The following is a 20,138-nucleotide window of genomic DNA, read 5'->3' on the forward strand; positions in this document are numbered from 1 at the left end:
AAACTTACACCAGAATTCTCTGGGGGTGGAGATGGGTTTCAGTAGTTTTAACATGTTACTGACTGGGCCAATTTTTGCAGAAATTAACTCCCATGGCCCAGTGATCTGCTATGTAAGTGAATATAGAAACATTCTGGTCAATAATGTTCATGTAACAAAAGATGTACTACCATGTCTCTAGTCAATAAGTGGCTACAATACTGATATGAATGTGCAACGATTCTAGCAGGCAGCCAGAGTGGATAACCACTGGTGAAAATCTTCAAATTGCAGGGAACAAAGGTCACAATCCAAAAGATGTATTTTTTGAGTTTCAAGGAACATAAGACAAGACCTCATTTTATACATGAAAAATCTAAGTTCCTGGTTGACAAGTATTTCTCTCATACCATGTGGTCACATGGTTACTAGTGTTGAGGGCTGGGACCAAGTCATGTGCTTCTTGTGTATCCCTAATAGTGCCAGGAAGGTGTTTATATTACGGGTGTTTACACTTAAGTACCAACTGGCTGAATAGAAGGAAACACTCTATGAAGAGACAGTTATTTACATTCTTTGCATATAGCAGACATATGCCTCTGCTAACAAGATTCCACTCTTCCATGCAGAGAACCTAGCACAGGCTTGGGGGAAAAAAAAAGCAATGTGTAAGACTTAACCTCCACAAGCAGAAATGTCCACGGCTCCTCTCTTCACAGTTGAAGTGTTTTCTGGACATAAGAGGCACCCCCGGGAACCAAATGCTGGCTGATAGCTGCCCAGCGGACACGACTCGCATGTTTCAAGCCCATTTGATGAGTAGGTGCCTTGTTTACACTGAGCTAAAATGAAAAATGTAATATGGTTAATAATAATGACATCAACTGTACGAAAGTAGCGCTGTGTACAATAGGGTTTTCCATATTTTCATTTATTTAGGATAAAATGAGGGTCACAAAGAACTCCAGGCAGACACATTATCTTTAAGACTCTTCATACTTCTGTATACTAATAAGTTATAGGCTCATTTCCAGTTCCTTCTATTATGACCTAGCATGTGTTGGACACATAGAAAATGTCAATAAATAGTTTTGGGGTGAAGTTAGAAATCTGCATCTGACAAGGTCCAGCTGTTACAGGGAGACTTGCTCTTGTACAAGTGCCCAGCTTGTACGCTGTTCTCCTGAGTGACAGAAACAAAACCCACAACTGGGCTTTCGTCTCGTAACTATGCTGGCACCATTTGCACCCTGAATAAGAACTGGCCCTCTTACCTCCTCGTGCTTACAGACACCATTTCATTTGAGGGCTGGCAGAGGAGGAAGTAAGAGTAGTCTTAGCATCAGGCCCAGAGAGGTGAATTAAGCAACTTTCCAAAATGCATAGCAATGGTTTTGTAGCAGAGTGGGCCTCGGGCCAGATTTCTCCAGTGCCCTGGCCTCTCCTTCTGCCCTTTTCCTCCAGATTAATCTCACTTTCAGCATCGTCTGCAGTCACCCAGCACTGCTCTCAAGCTTACACGTGTCATGAAGCACCCACACCCGCACTGGCAACAACAGGCAAGGAGGACAACCCTGCAGTTCCTTCTTTTAGGTGCGTCTTAACCAGAACATGAACGAGAACGTTTCCATGAGGAATGGTCATTGAGAATGAGAGGAACAATATTTTGGAAAGATTGGATAATTTAGTAGCAAGAATATCTGCATATGGGTCTGTAGTTATTCATTTCCAAGTAAATGGGAGTTAATCTCATCATATCAAATATTATTCAAACAAAAAGCAGCCCAGTGCTTGCTAAGTCATGCAAGCCCCTTCTACCAGTTAATGTGAGATTCACTAAAACACATGGAATTAACTGATGAAAACAGATTAAAGTTCTTGACAGTGGAGTCTGATTTAGACAGCAATGGGCTGTTCCAAAAGGAAGGTAAATGGACTTCTCTAAGTGAGGGAAACATTCAAGTATTAGCTTATAACTGGAAGAAAGAAAAAAATTAGTTAATGAAATTGCTTTTGCTAATGCTCAAATTTCATCCTATTCGCTAGCGAGATTTCCTAAGTGGAAATAAAATTCAGGCTTCTGGTCTAAGCCTCTACCTTTGCATTCCGAGCTGCTCCTTGAATGGAGATATTCGGTGTAAGTCCCAGTCGGACAGGGTTTGCACTCCAGCTGCCCTTCTTCATCTTGATAGGAGCCCATCAAGCAACTCTCACAGACAGAATGCTCCAGGGAATAGTAGGTTCCCAAAGGGCAGTTGACTGAAAACAAGCAGGAAACGCTGAATATTGTATGGAACATACTTTTGTCCTTTAGGTATGAGACTAATAAAGCCTGCTTCCAGCTACTATTGTTTATGAGTTAAATTTTACTGTCAGAGGTTTACTCACAAGATAAACTTTCCATAAATGTAGTCCTCTAAACCAAAAAACAGATTTTTTTTTTTTTTTTTAGAAAATGAAAATTCTTAACTGACCAAGCTTACAGCTTATAGGATGGGGGCTTTGAAGTGTGGGTTAAAGCATAAACCAGATCATTCTGGAAACACACAGCTAATGGAAGAAAAATAAAGCAGTTAATTTGGGGCTTTGAGATATTAAAAATGGTTTCTTTGCTGTTCTTCTGAATGGTTTCCCCTATGAAACTGTCCATTATAGCATCACTTCTAGAAATAAAAACAGACAAAGGTAGGTGAGCTTAGAACAAATGAGTTAAGTCAACCCCTCTCCCTGCTTAGACCGCTTCCACTGAAGCCAAGTGTAAGTCTGAGGCATGCTCAGACCCAAAGGACCTGCGGAAACTGGCCAGTTTCAAAACCTTCCTTCCCCGGAGATTTGGTCTACTATTTTGGCAGGCTAGGAGGGCAGAATTTCTGAAATCAAAGTGGGATATTAAATTCCCTGAGAGGTTGCTATCAAAGTTAGTGTTCTTACAGAGAGAACACCTACCTGGAAGAATCACTTGGGTGATTCTGAGGTGTTAATGTGTGAAAGAATTATCAGGCAACTTACTAAAATTTCAGATTCCAAGGACCTGACCCCAAAGGGTCAGGAGGCATCCCCTGTGGATTGGGACCTGAATCAAGCTGCAATTTGACAAGCACTTCAGGGGATGCTGACACAGGTAGTCTGAAGACCACACTGAGAAATGCAGAACGCTGGCCAAGGCAATTCCGGATTTTTACTTACAAGTTGAGAAAGAAACAAGAGGAGGCTCAGAATGACAATATTAATGTGCTTTTGATGAGCTGGGTTTATTCCAGTGTGAAAAACCTAGCTGAGCTCTGGGAATAGCAATGAGAACTGTTGATGAAGGTTTTCTGACCAGGACACAATATCCCACACTATAGAGAGATTAACAGAAGCCTCATGCCATTTGGTTCTGTTTGAGCACATAGACTCTGCTATCTATAAATGATGACTGACTTAGGAAAGAGACTGGAATTGACTCAGATTGTGACAGTTTAAAGTCAGTAAAAGCTAAGGGACTGGGGGGCGGGGGAGAATGGGGACTGGCACTTTAATGGGTCTGGGGTCTCCTTTGGGGGTGATGGAAATGTTTTGGAACTGTGATAGAGGTAATGGCTGAATGTCACTGTGACTATACGAAACACCACTAAACTGCATACTTCAAAATGGTTCATTTTATGCTATATGAATTTTGTGTTGGCTGCCTGGGTGGGTATATCAGCTGAATCACTTACTGTCTTAAAAGACTAAGTTCTTAGCCTCTTGGCTTCGGTTTTCTCATGCATAAGATGCACTTAATAATAATGGTACCTCATACAGTAGCTAAATAGCATTAAACAAGACAGGGTCTCAGTCAGCACACAGAGGTGGTCAGAAAAGTTTTAGTTTTTGTCACTGGAGTTGCTGCTGAAAGCTGTGAGGTCTAAAGATCTATAAATAAAACTAGGATTTGAGTCCCTTACCTAAAGTAATCTTATCCTGACCATTGGTGGTTATCTAGACTTTTGAGACAAAAAGCATGCAACAATAACAGAATGTAGGTTTCATGACAAAACCCCTTTACAGTTGTAGGGTGACCCTAGCTGTGTCACTTGACCCAATAGGCACCAAATATTTTTGGTGACAGCAAGAAATCTTACCACACATTCGGCCTCTCAGCACGGAGCCCGGTCTGCAAAAGAGGAAAGCCTTTTCTGTTTCTAAGGAGTTGCTGTCAGCTACAAGCATTTCAGAGGCAAGCTGAAAGGAATACATGGGCTCCTTAGTAAGGGTCCTTTTCAGTCGATTTGTGATAGTTTCCAACGTCTTAATGAGTCGCTGCTGATTTTCCAATTCAAGGGTATCGTTTCTTTCATCGGGTAATGGCACACTAGCTGAGATAAAAACGAAACAGAAGAAAACACACACACACACCGTGTTGCAGCAAGCCATTTGGAGTGAGTTTTTACCCTAAAAAATGACATGTATTAACTTTAAAAACACATTCCAATATACAGTAGGTGCAGACAAATACTGTTCGATTCCACTTATATGAGGGACCAAAAATAGTCAAACTCAAAGTCAGAAAGGACACTAATAGTAGATCCTGGGGTCAGGTCGCGGGTGGGGAGCGGGAATGAGGACTTAGTGTTGAATGGTGACAGGGTTTCAGTTTAGGAAAGTGAAAAATCCAGTAGGTAGATGATGGAGGGAGATGATGAATGTATTTAATGCCACTGAATTGTACAGTTAAATATGGTTAAAATAGTATGTTTTATATTATGTGCCTTTTTAATCACAATTAAAAAAACATTCCAGGAAAGATACACACAAATTTAAATATTATTTACTGAGTAGCTAGTACATGAACAACATGTTTTGTTTTAATCCTTCTCTTCTATGCTGGATCTACAGCACCGTTTTGTAGAGTTCTTAATGATTACATATTCAGTTCCTGTTAACTCTCACTTTTTAAAAACATGCCTTAGCTCAACATGTTAAGATGAGTTTGAAGCTGGGGGGCTTGTTGCTATGAGAATCATAAAATATATCTGTGATATTTTGAAAAATAACAGAACAGGTGATTGTGCTTGCCCTAATATACAGTTCCAGGGTAATTTCCTAATAATCACAGCACATAGAAAGTTTGAAAACAGATCTCCAACCAAGAATTTCCCATTACATTAATCTTTTCAAAAAGACAGTATATTCTTACCTGTGATGTTAAAAATTAACCTAATTTTGTGGTCAGATAATGGGGCACTTCTTTCAATCCGTGAAGACCTGGCTTTGCCAGCACCTGTGGGTGTTTCTCGCACTGTGTCCTGGAAGTCACCGTAAGAGTAATCCAGCCTGTTGGCTGCACCCCAGCCACCAGGTCCTGAAAAGTTGTGGTAGAGAAACAAAAGATTGTAGAGTTGCATCTTTATCAGCTTTTAAGGTCTAATGTTCAGCCACAAATTGCGTTGTCTTTGATCACTATTTAAATTGCCCATAATGTTCTACATATAAAGTTTTGCCTGTAATTTTATACTGTAGTCTTGGGTACTTCATATTAAATTTAGATGAACAAGGAAAAGTCTTTATAGAGCTATGTAGGCATTTAAACCATTCTATCTTTGGCCTAATAATTAATTATCATAGGTTTAGAGGAAATGGGAGTTAGGTATAGATTTTAATCAATTTCTATTTCCCTTCAGGGTTTGTTCTATTCTTGTCTTTTTTAATATCAGTGTCATAAACTGAATGTGCATAAACAGATTTCCCTTTGTGAAGATTATTCAAGATATTTGCATATCTGCATATTTTAAATATAAACATACTGTACTTTTAACAAAGATAATAACAAAGATAATACTATGTGTATATTATTTGCTAATCACTTTTCAAATTTTCTCAACAATATATTATAGTATTTCTGTGTCAAATAGTGTAATATCTTTTTCTATAGCTATACTAGTTTCTGAGGGCAGCATTATGAGCTAAATGTCTACACACTTAGGAAACTGCTGGAGGCAGTATGCCATGCTTAGTCACTCAGTCATGTCAGACTCTCCAGGGATTGCAGCCTGCCAGGCTCCTCTGTCCATGGAATTCTCCAGGCAAAAATACTAGAGTGGGTTGCCATGCCCTCCTCCAGGGAATCTTCCCAAACCAAGGATCAAACCCAGGACTTCTTTACTGTCTGAGCCACCAGGGAAGCCCAAGGATACTGGAGTGGGTTGCCATACCCTCCTCCAGGGGATTTCCCATCAAACTCAGGTCTCCCACAATGCAGGCAGATTCTTTATACCATCTGAGTCACCAGGAAAGCCCACGAATACTGGAGTGAGTAGCATGGTTGTATGTGTCTCTTTAGATGCCTTCCATATCACTGTGACCAACTGCATGGATTCAGATTGTAACTTCTTGATAAATGATATATGCCTGTACAATCTTAATCAAGCTACTTTCATTACTCTCTATCTCAGTTTCTTTATGTCTACATTGAGATCATTATTCCTACCTTGTAGGTCTGCGGAATAACTGAGCTAATTCATGCAAACTAGCTCATAGACTAGTTTTTAGACTCATTCTAAAAGCTTGGTGAGAGTAAATAATATTAATATTGATGTCGGCACACCGTTGTTAGTGATGTGCTTTAAACATTAAATCCATTTACACAGGTTTGTCCACTTAAGTAAGTTGGTTTTTGAGTTTCTTTTTTAGCTTAATTCATGCTTTCAGCCATTTATAAAGAACTAGATCAATGGTTTTATTTTTCACTTAAACATTTTTCCCTACAAGTGTCATGTAGCCATTATAGAAAACACAACAACCCAAAATCCCAGAGGAACAAAAAGAAAAATGTAAAAGATTGCCTATAATTCCACCACACAGAAATAACGACCGTAACATTTTAGCCAAGAATATTTTCTATGAATATATAGACACAGACATACACATTTATGTGCACACACATGCGTGTGTGTGTGTGTGTGTGTGTGGGCGGGGGGATTCCCTAGTAGCTCAGATGGTGGAGTCTGCTTGCTATGTGGGAGACCCAGGTTTGAGCCCCAGGTGGGGAAGATCCTCTGGAGAAAGAAATGGCAACCCCCTCCAGTATTCTTGCCTGGACAATCCCACGGATGGAGGAGCATGACAGGCAACAGTCCATGGGGTCACAAAGAGTCGGACATGACTGAGTGACTTCACTTGCTTTCCTTACATACACACACACACACACACACACACACACATACAGCTAGACTAAATATAAACATACTGTACTTCTAACAAAATAAGATCATACTATATTATTTGCTAATCACTTTTCAAATTTTCTCAACAATATAATATTTCTGTGTCAAATGGTTTAATATCTTTTTCTATAGCTATACTACAAACTAACCAAGTTTCTATGTTCAGACTTTGAGGTTATTTCAAAATTTTAGAACATCCTTGTACATACACTATGTCATAAAATATAATACAACCATCAGTGAGAAGACACCACCCAATTCCATAAATACCCAAATGAAAAATGTACATCTTGGAATTTACAAAATATGGTATATGCTTATACATTAGTATGACTTTTATCTTGAGAAATATCCTCAGATGGGTCTGAGCATTTTTAACCTTTTAGTTACATACTGCCAAATGCCCTTCAATTTCTTCCCTACACATAATATGTGAGTATAATTTTTATCTCATGACACCCTTGTCAACTCTGGGTATTGAGATTTTTACTCAAATTTGTTCATCAATTTAACAAAATAAAAAATGGCATCTCATTTTAGTTTTAATTTGAACTACATGAGTAGTATAACATCTAATCATTTTAGTATATTTATTGGCCCTTTATTTTCCACACATTATGACATGCCAAGGTGTTATAAATATTACTGATTTTGTGAGAGGTGTAAAGACACTTGAGGAAGAAGGCTTGCCTCTTAGGATCACTTGTATCACCTGTACCATACACCACTCAGATTCTTACAGGATGACACACATCACCCATCACCAGGCCTCATGATGACAGCCGACTCCCTCCGTGTGAGGTCCTGTACCCTTGCAACCAACCTCGACAATCTGGGGGCAGTGGGGACCTGGGTCACGTGTGACTGAAGAGGCACTGGTATTCTAGACGTGCTGCTGCCAACTCCCCCGCCAAAGCCACTTTGTGTTTTTCTATCTAAAACTTTAACTTCCATTATGTTCACTGAGAAGTTGCATATAATTGTTAAAACTGGAAAACAAAGTCTACCAATAGGAATTGTTTATATAAATTATGGCAAATTGATAAAATAATATGTAGCCATTAAAACTGCATTGAACACACTGGTGTATTTAAAATGGATAACCAACAAAGATTCATGTACAGCACATGGAACTCTATTCAATGTTATGTGGCAGCCTTGATGGCAGTGGGGGTTTGGGGGAGAATGAATAATGTATATTTATGGCTGAGTCCCTTCACTGTTCATCGGAAACTATTACAACATTGTTAATGAGCTATACCCCAATACAAAATAAAAAGTTCAAAAAATTGCGTTGAAGTATAATATTTATGACATAAAATTATCCTCAATAAAATATTAACTAGAAATTCATGTTTACAAAATAGTATGGGTCTACACACAAATGCAGTACAGTAATATATACGTTAATATATGTTAATATGGTAACAATTATTTCTGGAACTGCAGGTTATCTCAATTTCATTCTTTTAGTATTTTTCAAATTTTTGCAAAAAACATATACAGCAATAATATTTTTCAATTTAAAAACTCTAAAGCAATAGTCAATATCACTCTTAATGCTAAATCACTAAGAGAAATATATTAGTGTCAAAAACAAAAAGAATGTCCACTGTCATGTGAAATAATGCTGCTTCAAATAATCTTCTAAGCACTTTACTATTCTTGTACTTCCTCATTTAATCCTTACAACAGCCCTATGAGTTCAGCACTCTTACACACCCAGTTTAAAGATGAGAAAATTGAGGCACAGGGTGGCTTGAGAACTTAAGCACTTCCCGTGCCTCCTAGTAGGTGGGTAAGCCAGGATTCAGACATTTACTACTTGGTTGTAGAGTTCATGTATCTAACCAGATCAGGTATCACCACTGTGTTCTAAAACATTACTCTGCAAGTTCTGTAGAGACAGTTTTATAAGAATGAAATAAGTATAATTACTGGAAAGGGCAAAGAAATCCCATAACACACTTTGGAGTACCCTTAATAAAAGTTGTATGTCAATTATATCTTAAAAAAAAAAAAAAAACAGAAGAAAAAAACGTTCAGCGTCTACATGAAGAAAACATCCAAATTCTACTTGAAGGTATATCAGACTTGAATAGATTGAGTCTTAACAATATTATAAGTGAGGAATGTGAATATTTTACATGTGTTACTCTTTTGAATACATGACTTACTTGCAATTTAAGTTAAATTCCATATAAAAATTGCTGTAGTATCTTATAACTATTACTATTCTAAGATATCATACAAATATTTGAATTTTACAATCACAATGTCACTTAGTTTTCTTAGTATTTATCATCCTGAAGCATTCTGGCTAATACTTTGAAAGAATTACATATCTATGAAGATCATTATGCACAGGATCAGGTTATCCAGTCATCCTAGAACTCTTGATGAATAAATAGGTGAAAGGTCATTTTTCTAATGTGCCCCACTCTTCTGGAATGATCTTCTTAGTTTGCACAACAGTTCCCCAACTACTCACACTAAATAATTTCATTACCGATTGCAAAGCCATTTTCATAGTCATAATTATATTCAAGGCAGTATTTTTTGGTCAAGTCCTCCAGTCTGCAGTCGATGTCATCAGCATCACTACAGAATGACGGGACCTGTAAATAAAAAATGGAAGAGGACAAACTGTGCTTCACATCTGGGTGTGCCTTGGATAAGCTTTATGCTCCTGTTTTTCACGTCTCCATCAGCAGGAAGGAAGGACAGACCCCAGAGTGCTCCCTGTCCTTAAAAAGGCTCCTGACCCTCCTCCTTGCCCTCCTCCACCTCCTCTCAGTACAGTGGACCACCAAGATCAGTCTCATGCCTTTTCTCTCTGTTTACATCACTTACTGCAAGAAACTCAGGACTCCCAGGATATCTGTCTCTGAACTTTCACCTCAATTGAGTTTTGTTTTTTTTTTTAAATGAAGTATAGCTGATTTACAGTTTTATATTAATGACTCTTTAGATCCCTTTTCTCTAACCCCATCTCCCGCCCTCCTCCAAGTAAAGCCCTCAAAACTTTCCTTGGTGCCCTCTGAAATTCACAGTCAAGAAGCAGTCAAACCCTTATTAGTATTCACCTCCTCTATGTTCTCTTCACTTCTGCTCTCAATGAAACCTGACTTCCTTGTTTTTTTAGGTGGTGGTCATGGAGGTGAGGAAGTGCCCTCCTCACTCTTTAGAGCTGTTTCTAGCTCATACTCCCATGAACCTCCTTGAAGCCTGAGTTTTGAAGCTCCCACAATAAGCTATACCACACACTGATCTCCTTGTGCCCGTCACCTACAGCCCTCGCCTATTCCGAGTCACTTCCTCATTCCAAGAACCTTAGTAAGTGTCCCTGGTATAGCCCTTGGTGATTTCTATATTCAGCCAGCTGATCCTTCCATCACCTTGAATTCTCACTTCCTCTTCCATCTTCCAGCTTTACTTTGTCACTTACTCTCACAGTCATACCCTCAGATCTTGTCATTACCAGTAACTGCACCCTCTCTTAGACCCAGGAATCCAACACCTCTTCTGTAATCCACTGACTCTGTCACCTCTTCACTGTCCCTCAGCCTCTGATGTCTTCACTTCCTTATTTACCCATCTTGGATCCCGTCTTGATCCATCACCATAAATTATTTACTCCCTTGCACGCATCCTCCTTGGTCTACCACCATGAATTACTCCTTTGCATGCACCCCTCTCAATTTGTCTGGAGAACTTTAACCCCAGTTAAATTTATTGCTCTGCTTTCTCCACATTTGTGCCCACATGCTCAACTACAGTCTGGGAGAAAACACATCCCTGCTTACGGCCAATCCTACATTTCTCTAGTATATTCATTTATGCTCTCCTAGAAAATCATTTTGTACCACATTCTCTTTTCTCAAACCTCCAACAACTCCTCTCCAACCTTACTCCAGACTGATCATTCTGCATCTTTTTGCACAGATCAGAGAGTCACAAAAGATCCTTCTTTCACACATATCACATGTGGACTCACCCCTGTACCTGTGCTCATGTACTCCACCCCTTCTTGACACCTCTCTTTCTCACACTCTATATCAAATTATTACTATTGCATCTACTTTCAGAATCTATCCAAAATCTAAGCCACTCAACTCTGTTAGGGATACAAGTATATATATATATATATATATATATATTTTGTATGTACTCAAGATAGTTCTGGAGTTAACTACACATTAAGTTGCTTAGAGGACTATGATTTCACAGAAGTTATATATACATACACACACATATATAATATAAATATATAAAAAACATATATAAAACATTTATATACATATATATATATATAGAGAGAGAGAACATTTCCTGCTTTCAAGATGCTCAATACACTTAAATACATTGCTTTGCTCTCCTGGAATCCAGAAAGAGTCCTAAACTTGCATGAAAAAGAAAACCCTTTAAATGTTCAGTGATCATAAAAGAAAAACAGACTATAAGGGCATTTCTGTCATACTTTAAATGACAAAGCAGACATTCTGAAACCAAAGGGACTCTAAGTTTTTCTGAATGTTTTAAGAAGTTCAAAGTGCTTTAACACAGATTTACTTAAAATTCACTCCAGGAGACCAAAACCTATGAATAATTCTAAATATGAGGAGCAGTTTGGGTCACAAAGAAAAAGGAAATCATCAAGACAAAGAATTTCTGTTGTAGGTGATGCAAAGCAACTATGGAAAACTCAACAGCATCCTTTAAAATATGGCAACCAACCAAGGAATGCTACTGACATACCATTTTCCCCAGGGTGGTCTCAAATGCTTCAGAAAATTTCTTCAACAGATCTGTGTCATCACAGCGAGTTGCTTTGTACAGCATCTCAAAGGACTTGTACCCATGATTTGCAAAACGTTTTACTGGAAAAAACCAGTTTCAGTTGGTTAGTGTTTTCAAAACACAAATTTAATTTCTGTGGAATTAAATTGGTATTTTCATCCCGACATGGTTTGCGGGATTGTTATAAAAACAAAAGTTGATAGTTAAGGAATGTTTCCAGGCATTAATCGATCATAATAAACCACCAGCCAAGCAGCCGTGTACCCAGTTACCTGGTGATATATTTGCTTTCATATATTATTCTTTACCTTCCAATTATATGACAAAGTGAACATTTAAGGGAGAAAGAGATACAAACATTTTTTTCATTATATTCCTGGGAATCTTTGAAAAATTCTGGTTGCAAAGATATTATATAAGTTTATAATACATATGTTTATATTATATTTTCAATCAATAGATACTAAAAAATTTCTGAATGGTATGTGAAATTATATTTCTTAAAAGTGTAATTTCACAGAGATAAACTTTTCCTTGGATCAGAAGCTTAGAAGTTAAGACTCAGCAAGAAGTCTCAAAATATTCACAGTCTCCTAACAATATCAACATTAAAATCCTACGGTCTAAATCTTTGATAGAGGTAAGTAATATCACTTATATTTACCAAATTTAGGAACAATACAGCTCAAGTAAGTGGGTTTTACTTTGTAAGACACTGGCATTTAAACTTCATCTATAGTAGTGGACCAAAGATTCACTCCAGAGATTATTATTATTGTTATTTTACTTCTTTGTCAGTTTGTTTATTTTTTTTTAATTTATTTATTTTAATACACAAGATGAAGACATCGGATTATTTTTAGAATAATACACAAGATTACAGAATACCTCTAAATCACTTCTAAAAAAGAGTATGACTGATCTGACTGCATCATGCTCTTACTTTAAATATAAGTTCTTCTCCAGACATCAGACTATACTTTAGTTCAAGTTCACAGCTCAAGAATGACATGCTGACTCTTCTGACAATTCTGGTGAATAATAATGAAGGGGCCAAGATGGTTTTCCCATAAACTGAGTCTTATCCTACAGCAATCCAATCAGCAATAAGATTCTGGGCTAATATTTTAAATTGAGGGATGGACATTTCTCCTATCTATAAACACTTCAAATTCATGGCACTATTTTCTACTTACCAAATCTAAACCCTGTAGTAAGGCAATTTTCCTCTTTAATGTTAAGAAATTTACACATGTAGGTAGTCGAACACATATTCACACATACTAAAGAAGCCCAGAAAAATTTAGAACTTACTAGCACAGTCTGGCCATTCAGTGGAATATGGTGGTTTCCAGATACCATCTTCATAAGCACAATAATACTTGTCAGTAGATCCTTCTGTGAAATCATAGCCCTCTAAGCAACTTAATGAGCAGTTAACACCAGTACTATCTTGAGTACATACAAAATCCCCATTTACAGGTGTAAATGGAACTTCACAGGGGGAACCTGTGTAAAAAAATTGAATTATTCATATACAGTGGTATTAGAATATAAATTAAAATCTAAGTGTCTAAGCTGAATTTTGAAAAGGATTCCTCCTGTCCACCACTACTCCTAGAAAATCTTTCACAATAAATCCATAGTGTGAGGCTGCTGCAATTTCTGCTTTTCGATTCCTAGGTGGGTACAGCTAAAAAGCTGTACCAATGTGCAATTAATTACGTATGCATAATTGTGCATATGTTATGAAAAGCTAAAAGTAATTCTGATGTGCAACTGTTATTTTCGGCATTTTTTAATAAAAAGGAAAACCAAATAACGTCACATAGCAACAAATTTTTGGAATCTGTCTCCTCAAGCATTCAAAATAGGATCACAACAACAATACTTTGTAACTTTAGAGAAAATATTAATAAGTGGTTACAGACTAGCTCAGAAGAAAGCATGTGTATTTACCATGAAGTGAAGTAATAATTGGAAACCTCAATATAATCCGTCAGTATTCTAACTTGAAACAGCTGTGTTCATAGCCTATTTTCTATCACAAAGGAAGAGTGCACATCTCAAGTGATTACACATAGTAATTACACATAGTGATTAGTGATTACACATCTCAAGTGTCAGCTAGATTTTGGAGGCTTATGCAGAGTATACCTTTTACGACAATGTGGATGTCACATGTTCTATTATTGCCTGAGGGGTCAGTGGCTGTATACCGCGCTATCGTCTCCCCTTGAGGGAACAGGTCTCCTGGTGTATGGCTTCTTGTGATGGTCAACACGGCCCCTAAAAAGGAGAGAAGGGGAAAGGACTCCAATCTGGGGGTTATTGTGTGCAGTCACTTTATGTGATTTGAATTTTCATTTACTCTTTATACAAACCAGCTGAACATTCTATTGGTACTAACTGGACTGCTAACAGAAAATAAACTATAAAATCTTACACTAAACTATAGAAATAGTTGACTCAAAAGCCTCATTAAATGAAGGCATTCTTGCTAAATAGATTATTTTCCTTTACTAGGTCAGTCTCTGTGAATACTGGAAATTTAATTAAGAAATCTATTTCATTTGCATTCTTGTTTTCAGGGTGTTTGTGAAAACTTTAAAGTGAACTTCAGCTATATTTGCTCACTTTTTTCTGTTTTCCCATGAGCTTTTATAACATTTTTGGCAAATGTTTAAGAACTGAGTATGAATACATAGAACTGCATTAGACTTGCCAATAGGATGCATAGCTTATGTCTCTAGGATAAAGGAAGCTTAGAGGCTCAATGAATTTACTAGCACACTTTCAAATAAAATACACTGCACAAGTTTAATAAATCCCCACTGAATAATGAATGAAAAGCCATGGACAGGTAAGATTAACAATGTTAAAATATATAGAATTATCCTAGCATTAAAACATCTTATGTAATTCTCCATGCTACTATATTTAGATGTAATTTGCTTTTTATTTCTCTTTTATCTTTTTACAAGCTTTATATTTGGTGGTAACATGTTGACAAGAAGATACTTGCATTCTCACCTGAGTTGTCTGAAAACTGAGGCTCATCCCAGGTCACAGCATGCTCCTTCTCAGAGACCTGGACTGGAGGCGGGGATCTGCACCAGTCTATGCTAGGTGGCTCTACATCTAAAAAACATGAAATCAGAGGATGAAGTCACAACTGATGTTCAAAACTGATGAGGAGGGTTGCAAGAGAGAATAGAAGTCTACTTGCGCAGGCGGAGAACCTTGACACAAGGCTGGCCCTGGGATCCCTTTGATGATGACGTGGTAAAGAATCCAATTGCCAATGCAGGAACTGTAAGAGATGTGGGTTCAATCCCTAGGTCAGGAAGACCCCTGGAGGAGGAAATGGCAACCAACGCCAATATTCTTGCCAGGATAATCCCATGGACAGAGGAGCCTGGTAGGCTATAGTCCTTGGGGTCGCAAACAGTTCCACACAACTGAGCACTCTTGCATGTTTCATCCCTGATCTCAACATCACAAGAAAAAGCTGATTCTTGCTATGCTTCACTCTACTTGTTGAAGAAATACCAGATTGCTAAAACCACCATGAACACAGCAGTAGAAATGGTAAATTTGGGAGCATTTAATTTGTGAGTTTTGCCAGTGGCAGTTGAGCTGATCCACCCAGAAGTGAAGTAAACATTCCCAGATAATGAGAAGGCGTGAAATGACCAAAGCAGTGCTTTCACAGGGATCTCTTGAATGATCCTCCTCTTAACTGAAGGGCTGACAGATGCTGCATGGAAGACCAACGGGCAGAGATCTGAGTCATGCTGCAGAATATGTAAGACACTTAAGTGTCGTCGTCACTGTTAAGTTTCTTGTCATGTCTGACTCTTTGCGACCCCACGGGCTATAGCATATCAGGCTTCCTTGGTGTTCACTATCTCCCAAAGTTTGCTCAAACGCATGTCCATTGAGTAGGTGGTGCCATCCAACCATCTCATCCTCTGTTACACTGCTGCTCTCGATCTTTCCCAGCACCAGGCTCTTTTCCCATGAGTCAACTCTTTGCATCAGGTGGCCAAAGTATTAGAGCTTCAGCTTCAGCGTCAATCGTTCCAATGAATATTCAGGGCTGAGGACTGGTTTGATCTCCTTGGTGTCCAGGGACTCTCAAGAGTCTTCTCCAGTACCATAGTTCGAAAGCATCAATTCTTCTGCACTCAGTCTTTTTATGGTCCAACTCTTACATCTGTATATGACTACAGGAAAAACCATAGTTTTGATTACACGAACCCTTGTCAGAAAAAAAGTGAGGATGTGATATTGCTGGAAGGCCAGGAGGTTACATCCATAGGTGGGACTCTGGGGTCTGAGATGCCTAGGTTGATCAATTCCAGGTAAAGACAAAGAACAGGGTGTGGACACAGGAATATGGGGCTGCAATGAAGAGGGGGTGAAAGCCACGGTAGAAATGAAAGATCTGTGAGTCTGTTGCTGGGCACTGTAATCTACATTCAAGGAAGGGTTTGAGGGGGTGCGGGTGAGCCAGGTTTCACACTCGGGTGGAATGTGGTGGAATTTGAGGAGGTCAGTAAAGTACAACCAAGAAGTAGTAAAGGAGGACATTTTCACATAACTATTGGTTTTTACATATACAAAACGTCCTTCTATCTGTAATAACACGTCTTTGAGGGAGACTGGATGAACAGTATTTTTCTTATTATGTAGGTGAAAGAGTCTCAAACCAGGCAAATTTACAAGACTTGCCTGAGGTCAGTAAGCTGGTAAATTACAGTCACAGGCATCAAGACTAGGATGATATAGCATCTATGTATATGGAAACACATATCCTGAAATGAAACGAGCTGTACCTATAAGAATATACAGATTTCTGTTTGATGCTAAGTCTTGTGAATAAATATTCAGTTTTTCTCTTTTCCTAGTATTTGCATTTTCTTAGTGTAGGATCTTTGATTTACTGCTTTCTTAGGCTGTGAACTCTGTCAACCAGCGATGGAGCCTCTTTGGCTCACAAGTCTCCATGGCCTAGCACAGCACCTGGCCCATAACAGATGCTCAGAAAAAGCTGCTGCATAAAGAAAAGAATGAAGGAATGCTTGTAGGAGGCCAGTGCACTTTGAGAATTCGGAATCAAGCCAACGCATAGTTAAATTTATAAATCTAACAGTACTTACTATGCTCCCCAAAGAAAGTGCAAATGAAATAGTTCCAAGATTTTCTAAAGTTATCTGATTTTAGCCAAACATTTAAAAACTGAAGTTTGGGGATGAGAGAGAGCAGTCTGCAGAGGCCACTGAGTGTCAAATAGCTGGGGGTCCCAGCAGATGCAGCATCTCCAGAAAAAGAAAGTCCATTTCAAAGCACATGAGGCAGCATTCTGTGGAATGTGAAGCAAAAGCATTCCGACTCCTCTCATCTATCATTAAGACACCAACACTCTGTCATCTGAGGAAAACAAGAAAATGTAGGCTTTGGACTATTTTCGGTCTCCCTCTCCCCCTGCCTTTCTTCCGTTCCCTCCTCCCTGCCATTTCCTTGCTCTCTTTCAGAATTTGAAAATTCAGCTAGTATCTAGCTAGACATGCGACTATACTTTTTACATTTCACCACGCTGACTCTTCATTGTGAAAAATGAAAACGTGGCAAACTCTTGACTCACAGGTCCGTGTTTAAAATCACAGCACCATAAAAATAAATCCAACATATTTTTCATGTGACAGGTGATGTTCATGTTTAAAACATTCAAAAGGCAATTAAAGACAACTAAGCACTAGAACATAAACATAGATTTTTATATAAGCCAGTTTATTTACTTTCACCAAAACTTATCATTTCTAGGGTAAGAAGCCAGTTTGTACACATTAGTTATTTCAAGAGGTTATGTAAAATTCTTAAAATGAATTCAATGTACTAAATTTTAAAATAAACACTAAAAATATATATGAAACCAAAAGAGCAAAATGTTAGTTTATTTACATAGAGCTTAATGCAGGTCAGGAAGCAACAGTTAGAACTGGACATGGAACAACAGACTGGTTTCAAATAGGAAAAGGAGTAAGTCAAGGCTGTATATTGTCACCCTGCTTTTTTAACTTATATGCAGAGTACATCATGAGAAACGCTGCGCTGGAAGAAGCACAAGCTGGAATCAAGATTGCTGGGAGAAATATCAATAACCTCAGATATGCAGATGATACCACCGTTATGGCAGAAAGTGAGGAAGAACTAAAAAGCCTCTTGATGAAAGTGAAAGAGCAGAGTGAAAAAGATGGCTTAAAGCTCAACATTCAGAAAACTAAGATCATGGCATCTGGTCCCATCACTTCATGGGAAATGGATGGGGAAACAGTGGCTGACTATATTTTGTTGGGCTCCAAAATCACTGCAGATGGTGATTGCAGCCATGAAATTAAAAGATGCTTACTCCTTGGAAGGAAAGTTATGACCAACCTAGACAGCATGTTAAAATGCAGAGACATCACTTTGTCAACAAAGGTCCATCTAGTCAAGGCTATGGTTTTTCCAGTAGTCATGTATAGATATGAGAGTTGGACTATAACGAAAGCTGAGCATCAAAGAAATTGATGCTTTTGAACTGAGGTGTTGGAGAAGACTATTGAGAGTCCCTTGGACTGCAAGTAGATCCAACCAGTCCATCCTAAAGTCCTGGGTGTTCATTGGAAGGACTGATGTTGAAGCTGAAACTCTAATACTTTGGCCACCTGATGCGAAGAGTTGACTCACTGGAAAAGACACTGATGCTGGGAGGGATTGGGGGCAGGAGGAGAAGGGGACAACAGAGGATGACATGGCTGGATGGCATGACTGACTCAATGGACATGAGTCTGGATGAACTCTGGGAGTTGGTGATGGACAGGGAGGCCTGGCGTGCTGTGGTTCATGGGGTCGCAAAGAGTCAGACACGACTTGAGTGACTGAACTGACTGAATGTGTCAGGCGCTACTTCAAGTAGTTTGTATATCTTAACTAATTAAAAACCTCAAAATAACCCTATGAGGTAATATATTTATTAATTCTATTTCTGGACGAAGAAATAAGCACATAGAAGTGGTCAGTCACTCTGTCTTAAGTAGGAGAGATGGCTCTGGAGTCAAGCAGTTTGTGTTCACAGTCTGTACTTTTGAGCACTACAGACCACCTCATTCATATATTCCCCACATATTAAGTCTTATTGGTGGCTATCTATCTGGGCTTCCCTGGTGATTCAGATGGTAAAGAATCTGCCTGCAATGCAAGAGACTTGAGTTCGATCCCTGGGTCGGGAAGATCCTCTGGGGAATGGAATGCCTACCCACTTCAGTATTCTTGCCTGGAGAGTGAAAGTAAAAGTGAAGTCGCTCAGTTGTGTCCAACTCTTTGTGACCCCATGGACTGTAGCCTACCAGGCTCCTCCATCCATGGGATTTTCCAGGCAAGAGTACTGGAGTGGGTTGCCATTTCCGAGTACCATCTGGTATCTACTGAGTATCTATGGAATTGACTGAAAGTACAAACACCAGTTAGGAGGAGATGATGGAGTAAACCAGGTCAAGAAAAGAAGGACTGATATATAGCAGTGGGGTTTGAGGATGGAGAGATGGGGACAGATTTCAGAGATATTAAGTAGATGAAACCAGTAGAAACTGATAACTTATTGGATGTTGGTGACAGAGGGAGAGGAATCAAGCATGACTTCCAGATTTCTCACCTGGTAACTAGGTCTTCACTCTGTTTTCTGAGCTAAGAAATATCTTAAGTTTGAGTGAATTTGAAATGCCTGTGGGGTATACACATGGGAAAGTTCAGTAGGCAGTTTTTTATATAAATTTGAAATTCAGAAGAGAAATCTGAGCTGGAGACAGAAATCCAGGAGTTATCAGTTAGCAAAATTACCAGGAAAACTAGAGAGAAAGAAAGAGGGTCAAGGCTAGAATCCTGGGGATGATCCACATTTGAGAGTTGGTCTAAGGAAGAGAAACCTAAAAAAGCAATCAAGGAGGGAAAAAATGAGAATAATGGGGGAAAGAAACAAGAAAGACTGGTGTCTGAGAAGACAGGAAAGGAGGCAGTTTGGATAAAGAGAACATTGTCAACAATGTAAAATCTATGGAAACATTGTATGCTGCTGCTGCTAAGTTGCTTCAGTCGTGTCCGACTCTGTGCGACCCCATAGATGGCAGC

The 20,138-nt window shown here is 38.7% G+C and overlaps 1 protein-coding gene across 2 annotated transcripts in view; it reads right to left on the bottom strand.

The window, feature by feature from the left end:
* SVEP1 (sushi, von Willebrand factor type A, EGF and pentraxin domain containing 1) overlaps nt 1–20,138 on the bottom strand; it is a 229,895-nt gene that overhangs the window by 91,299 nt on the left and 118,458 nt on the right. For both annotated transcript variants that reach the window (XM_055579296.1, XM_055579294.1), the window contains exons 10-18: nt 15,000–15,107; nt 14,124–14,255; nt 13,281–13,475; nt 11,925–12,046; nt 9,676–9,784; nt 5,141–5,305; nt 4,086–4,319; nt 2,077–2,238; nt 660–821 (exon numbers count right to left, since the gene is read on the bottom strand). In XM_055579296.1, coding sequence (XP_055435271.1) covers nt 660–821; nt 2,077–2,238; nt 4,086–4,319; nt 5,141–5,305; nt 9,676–9,784; nt 11,925–12,046; nt 13,281–13,475; nt 14,124–14,255; nt 15,000–15,107 — 1,389 coding nt within the window. The remainder of the gene's footprint in view (nt 1–659; nt 822–2,076; nt 2,239–4,085; nt 4,320–5,140; nt 5,306–9,675; nt 9,785–11,924; nt 12,047–13,280; nt 13,476–14,123; nt 14,256–14,999; nt 15,108–20,138) is intronic.

Source organism: Bubalus kerabau, chromosome 4 (assembly GCF_029407905.1).
Source record: "Bubalus kerabau isolate K-KA32 ecotype Philippines breed swamp buffalo chromosome 4, PCC_UOA_SB_1v2, whole genome shotgun sequence".
Classification (NCBI taxonomy): Eukaryota; Metazoa; Chordata; class Mammalia; order Artiodactyla; family Bovidae; genus Bubalus; species Bubalus kerabau.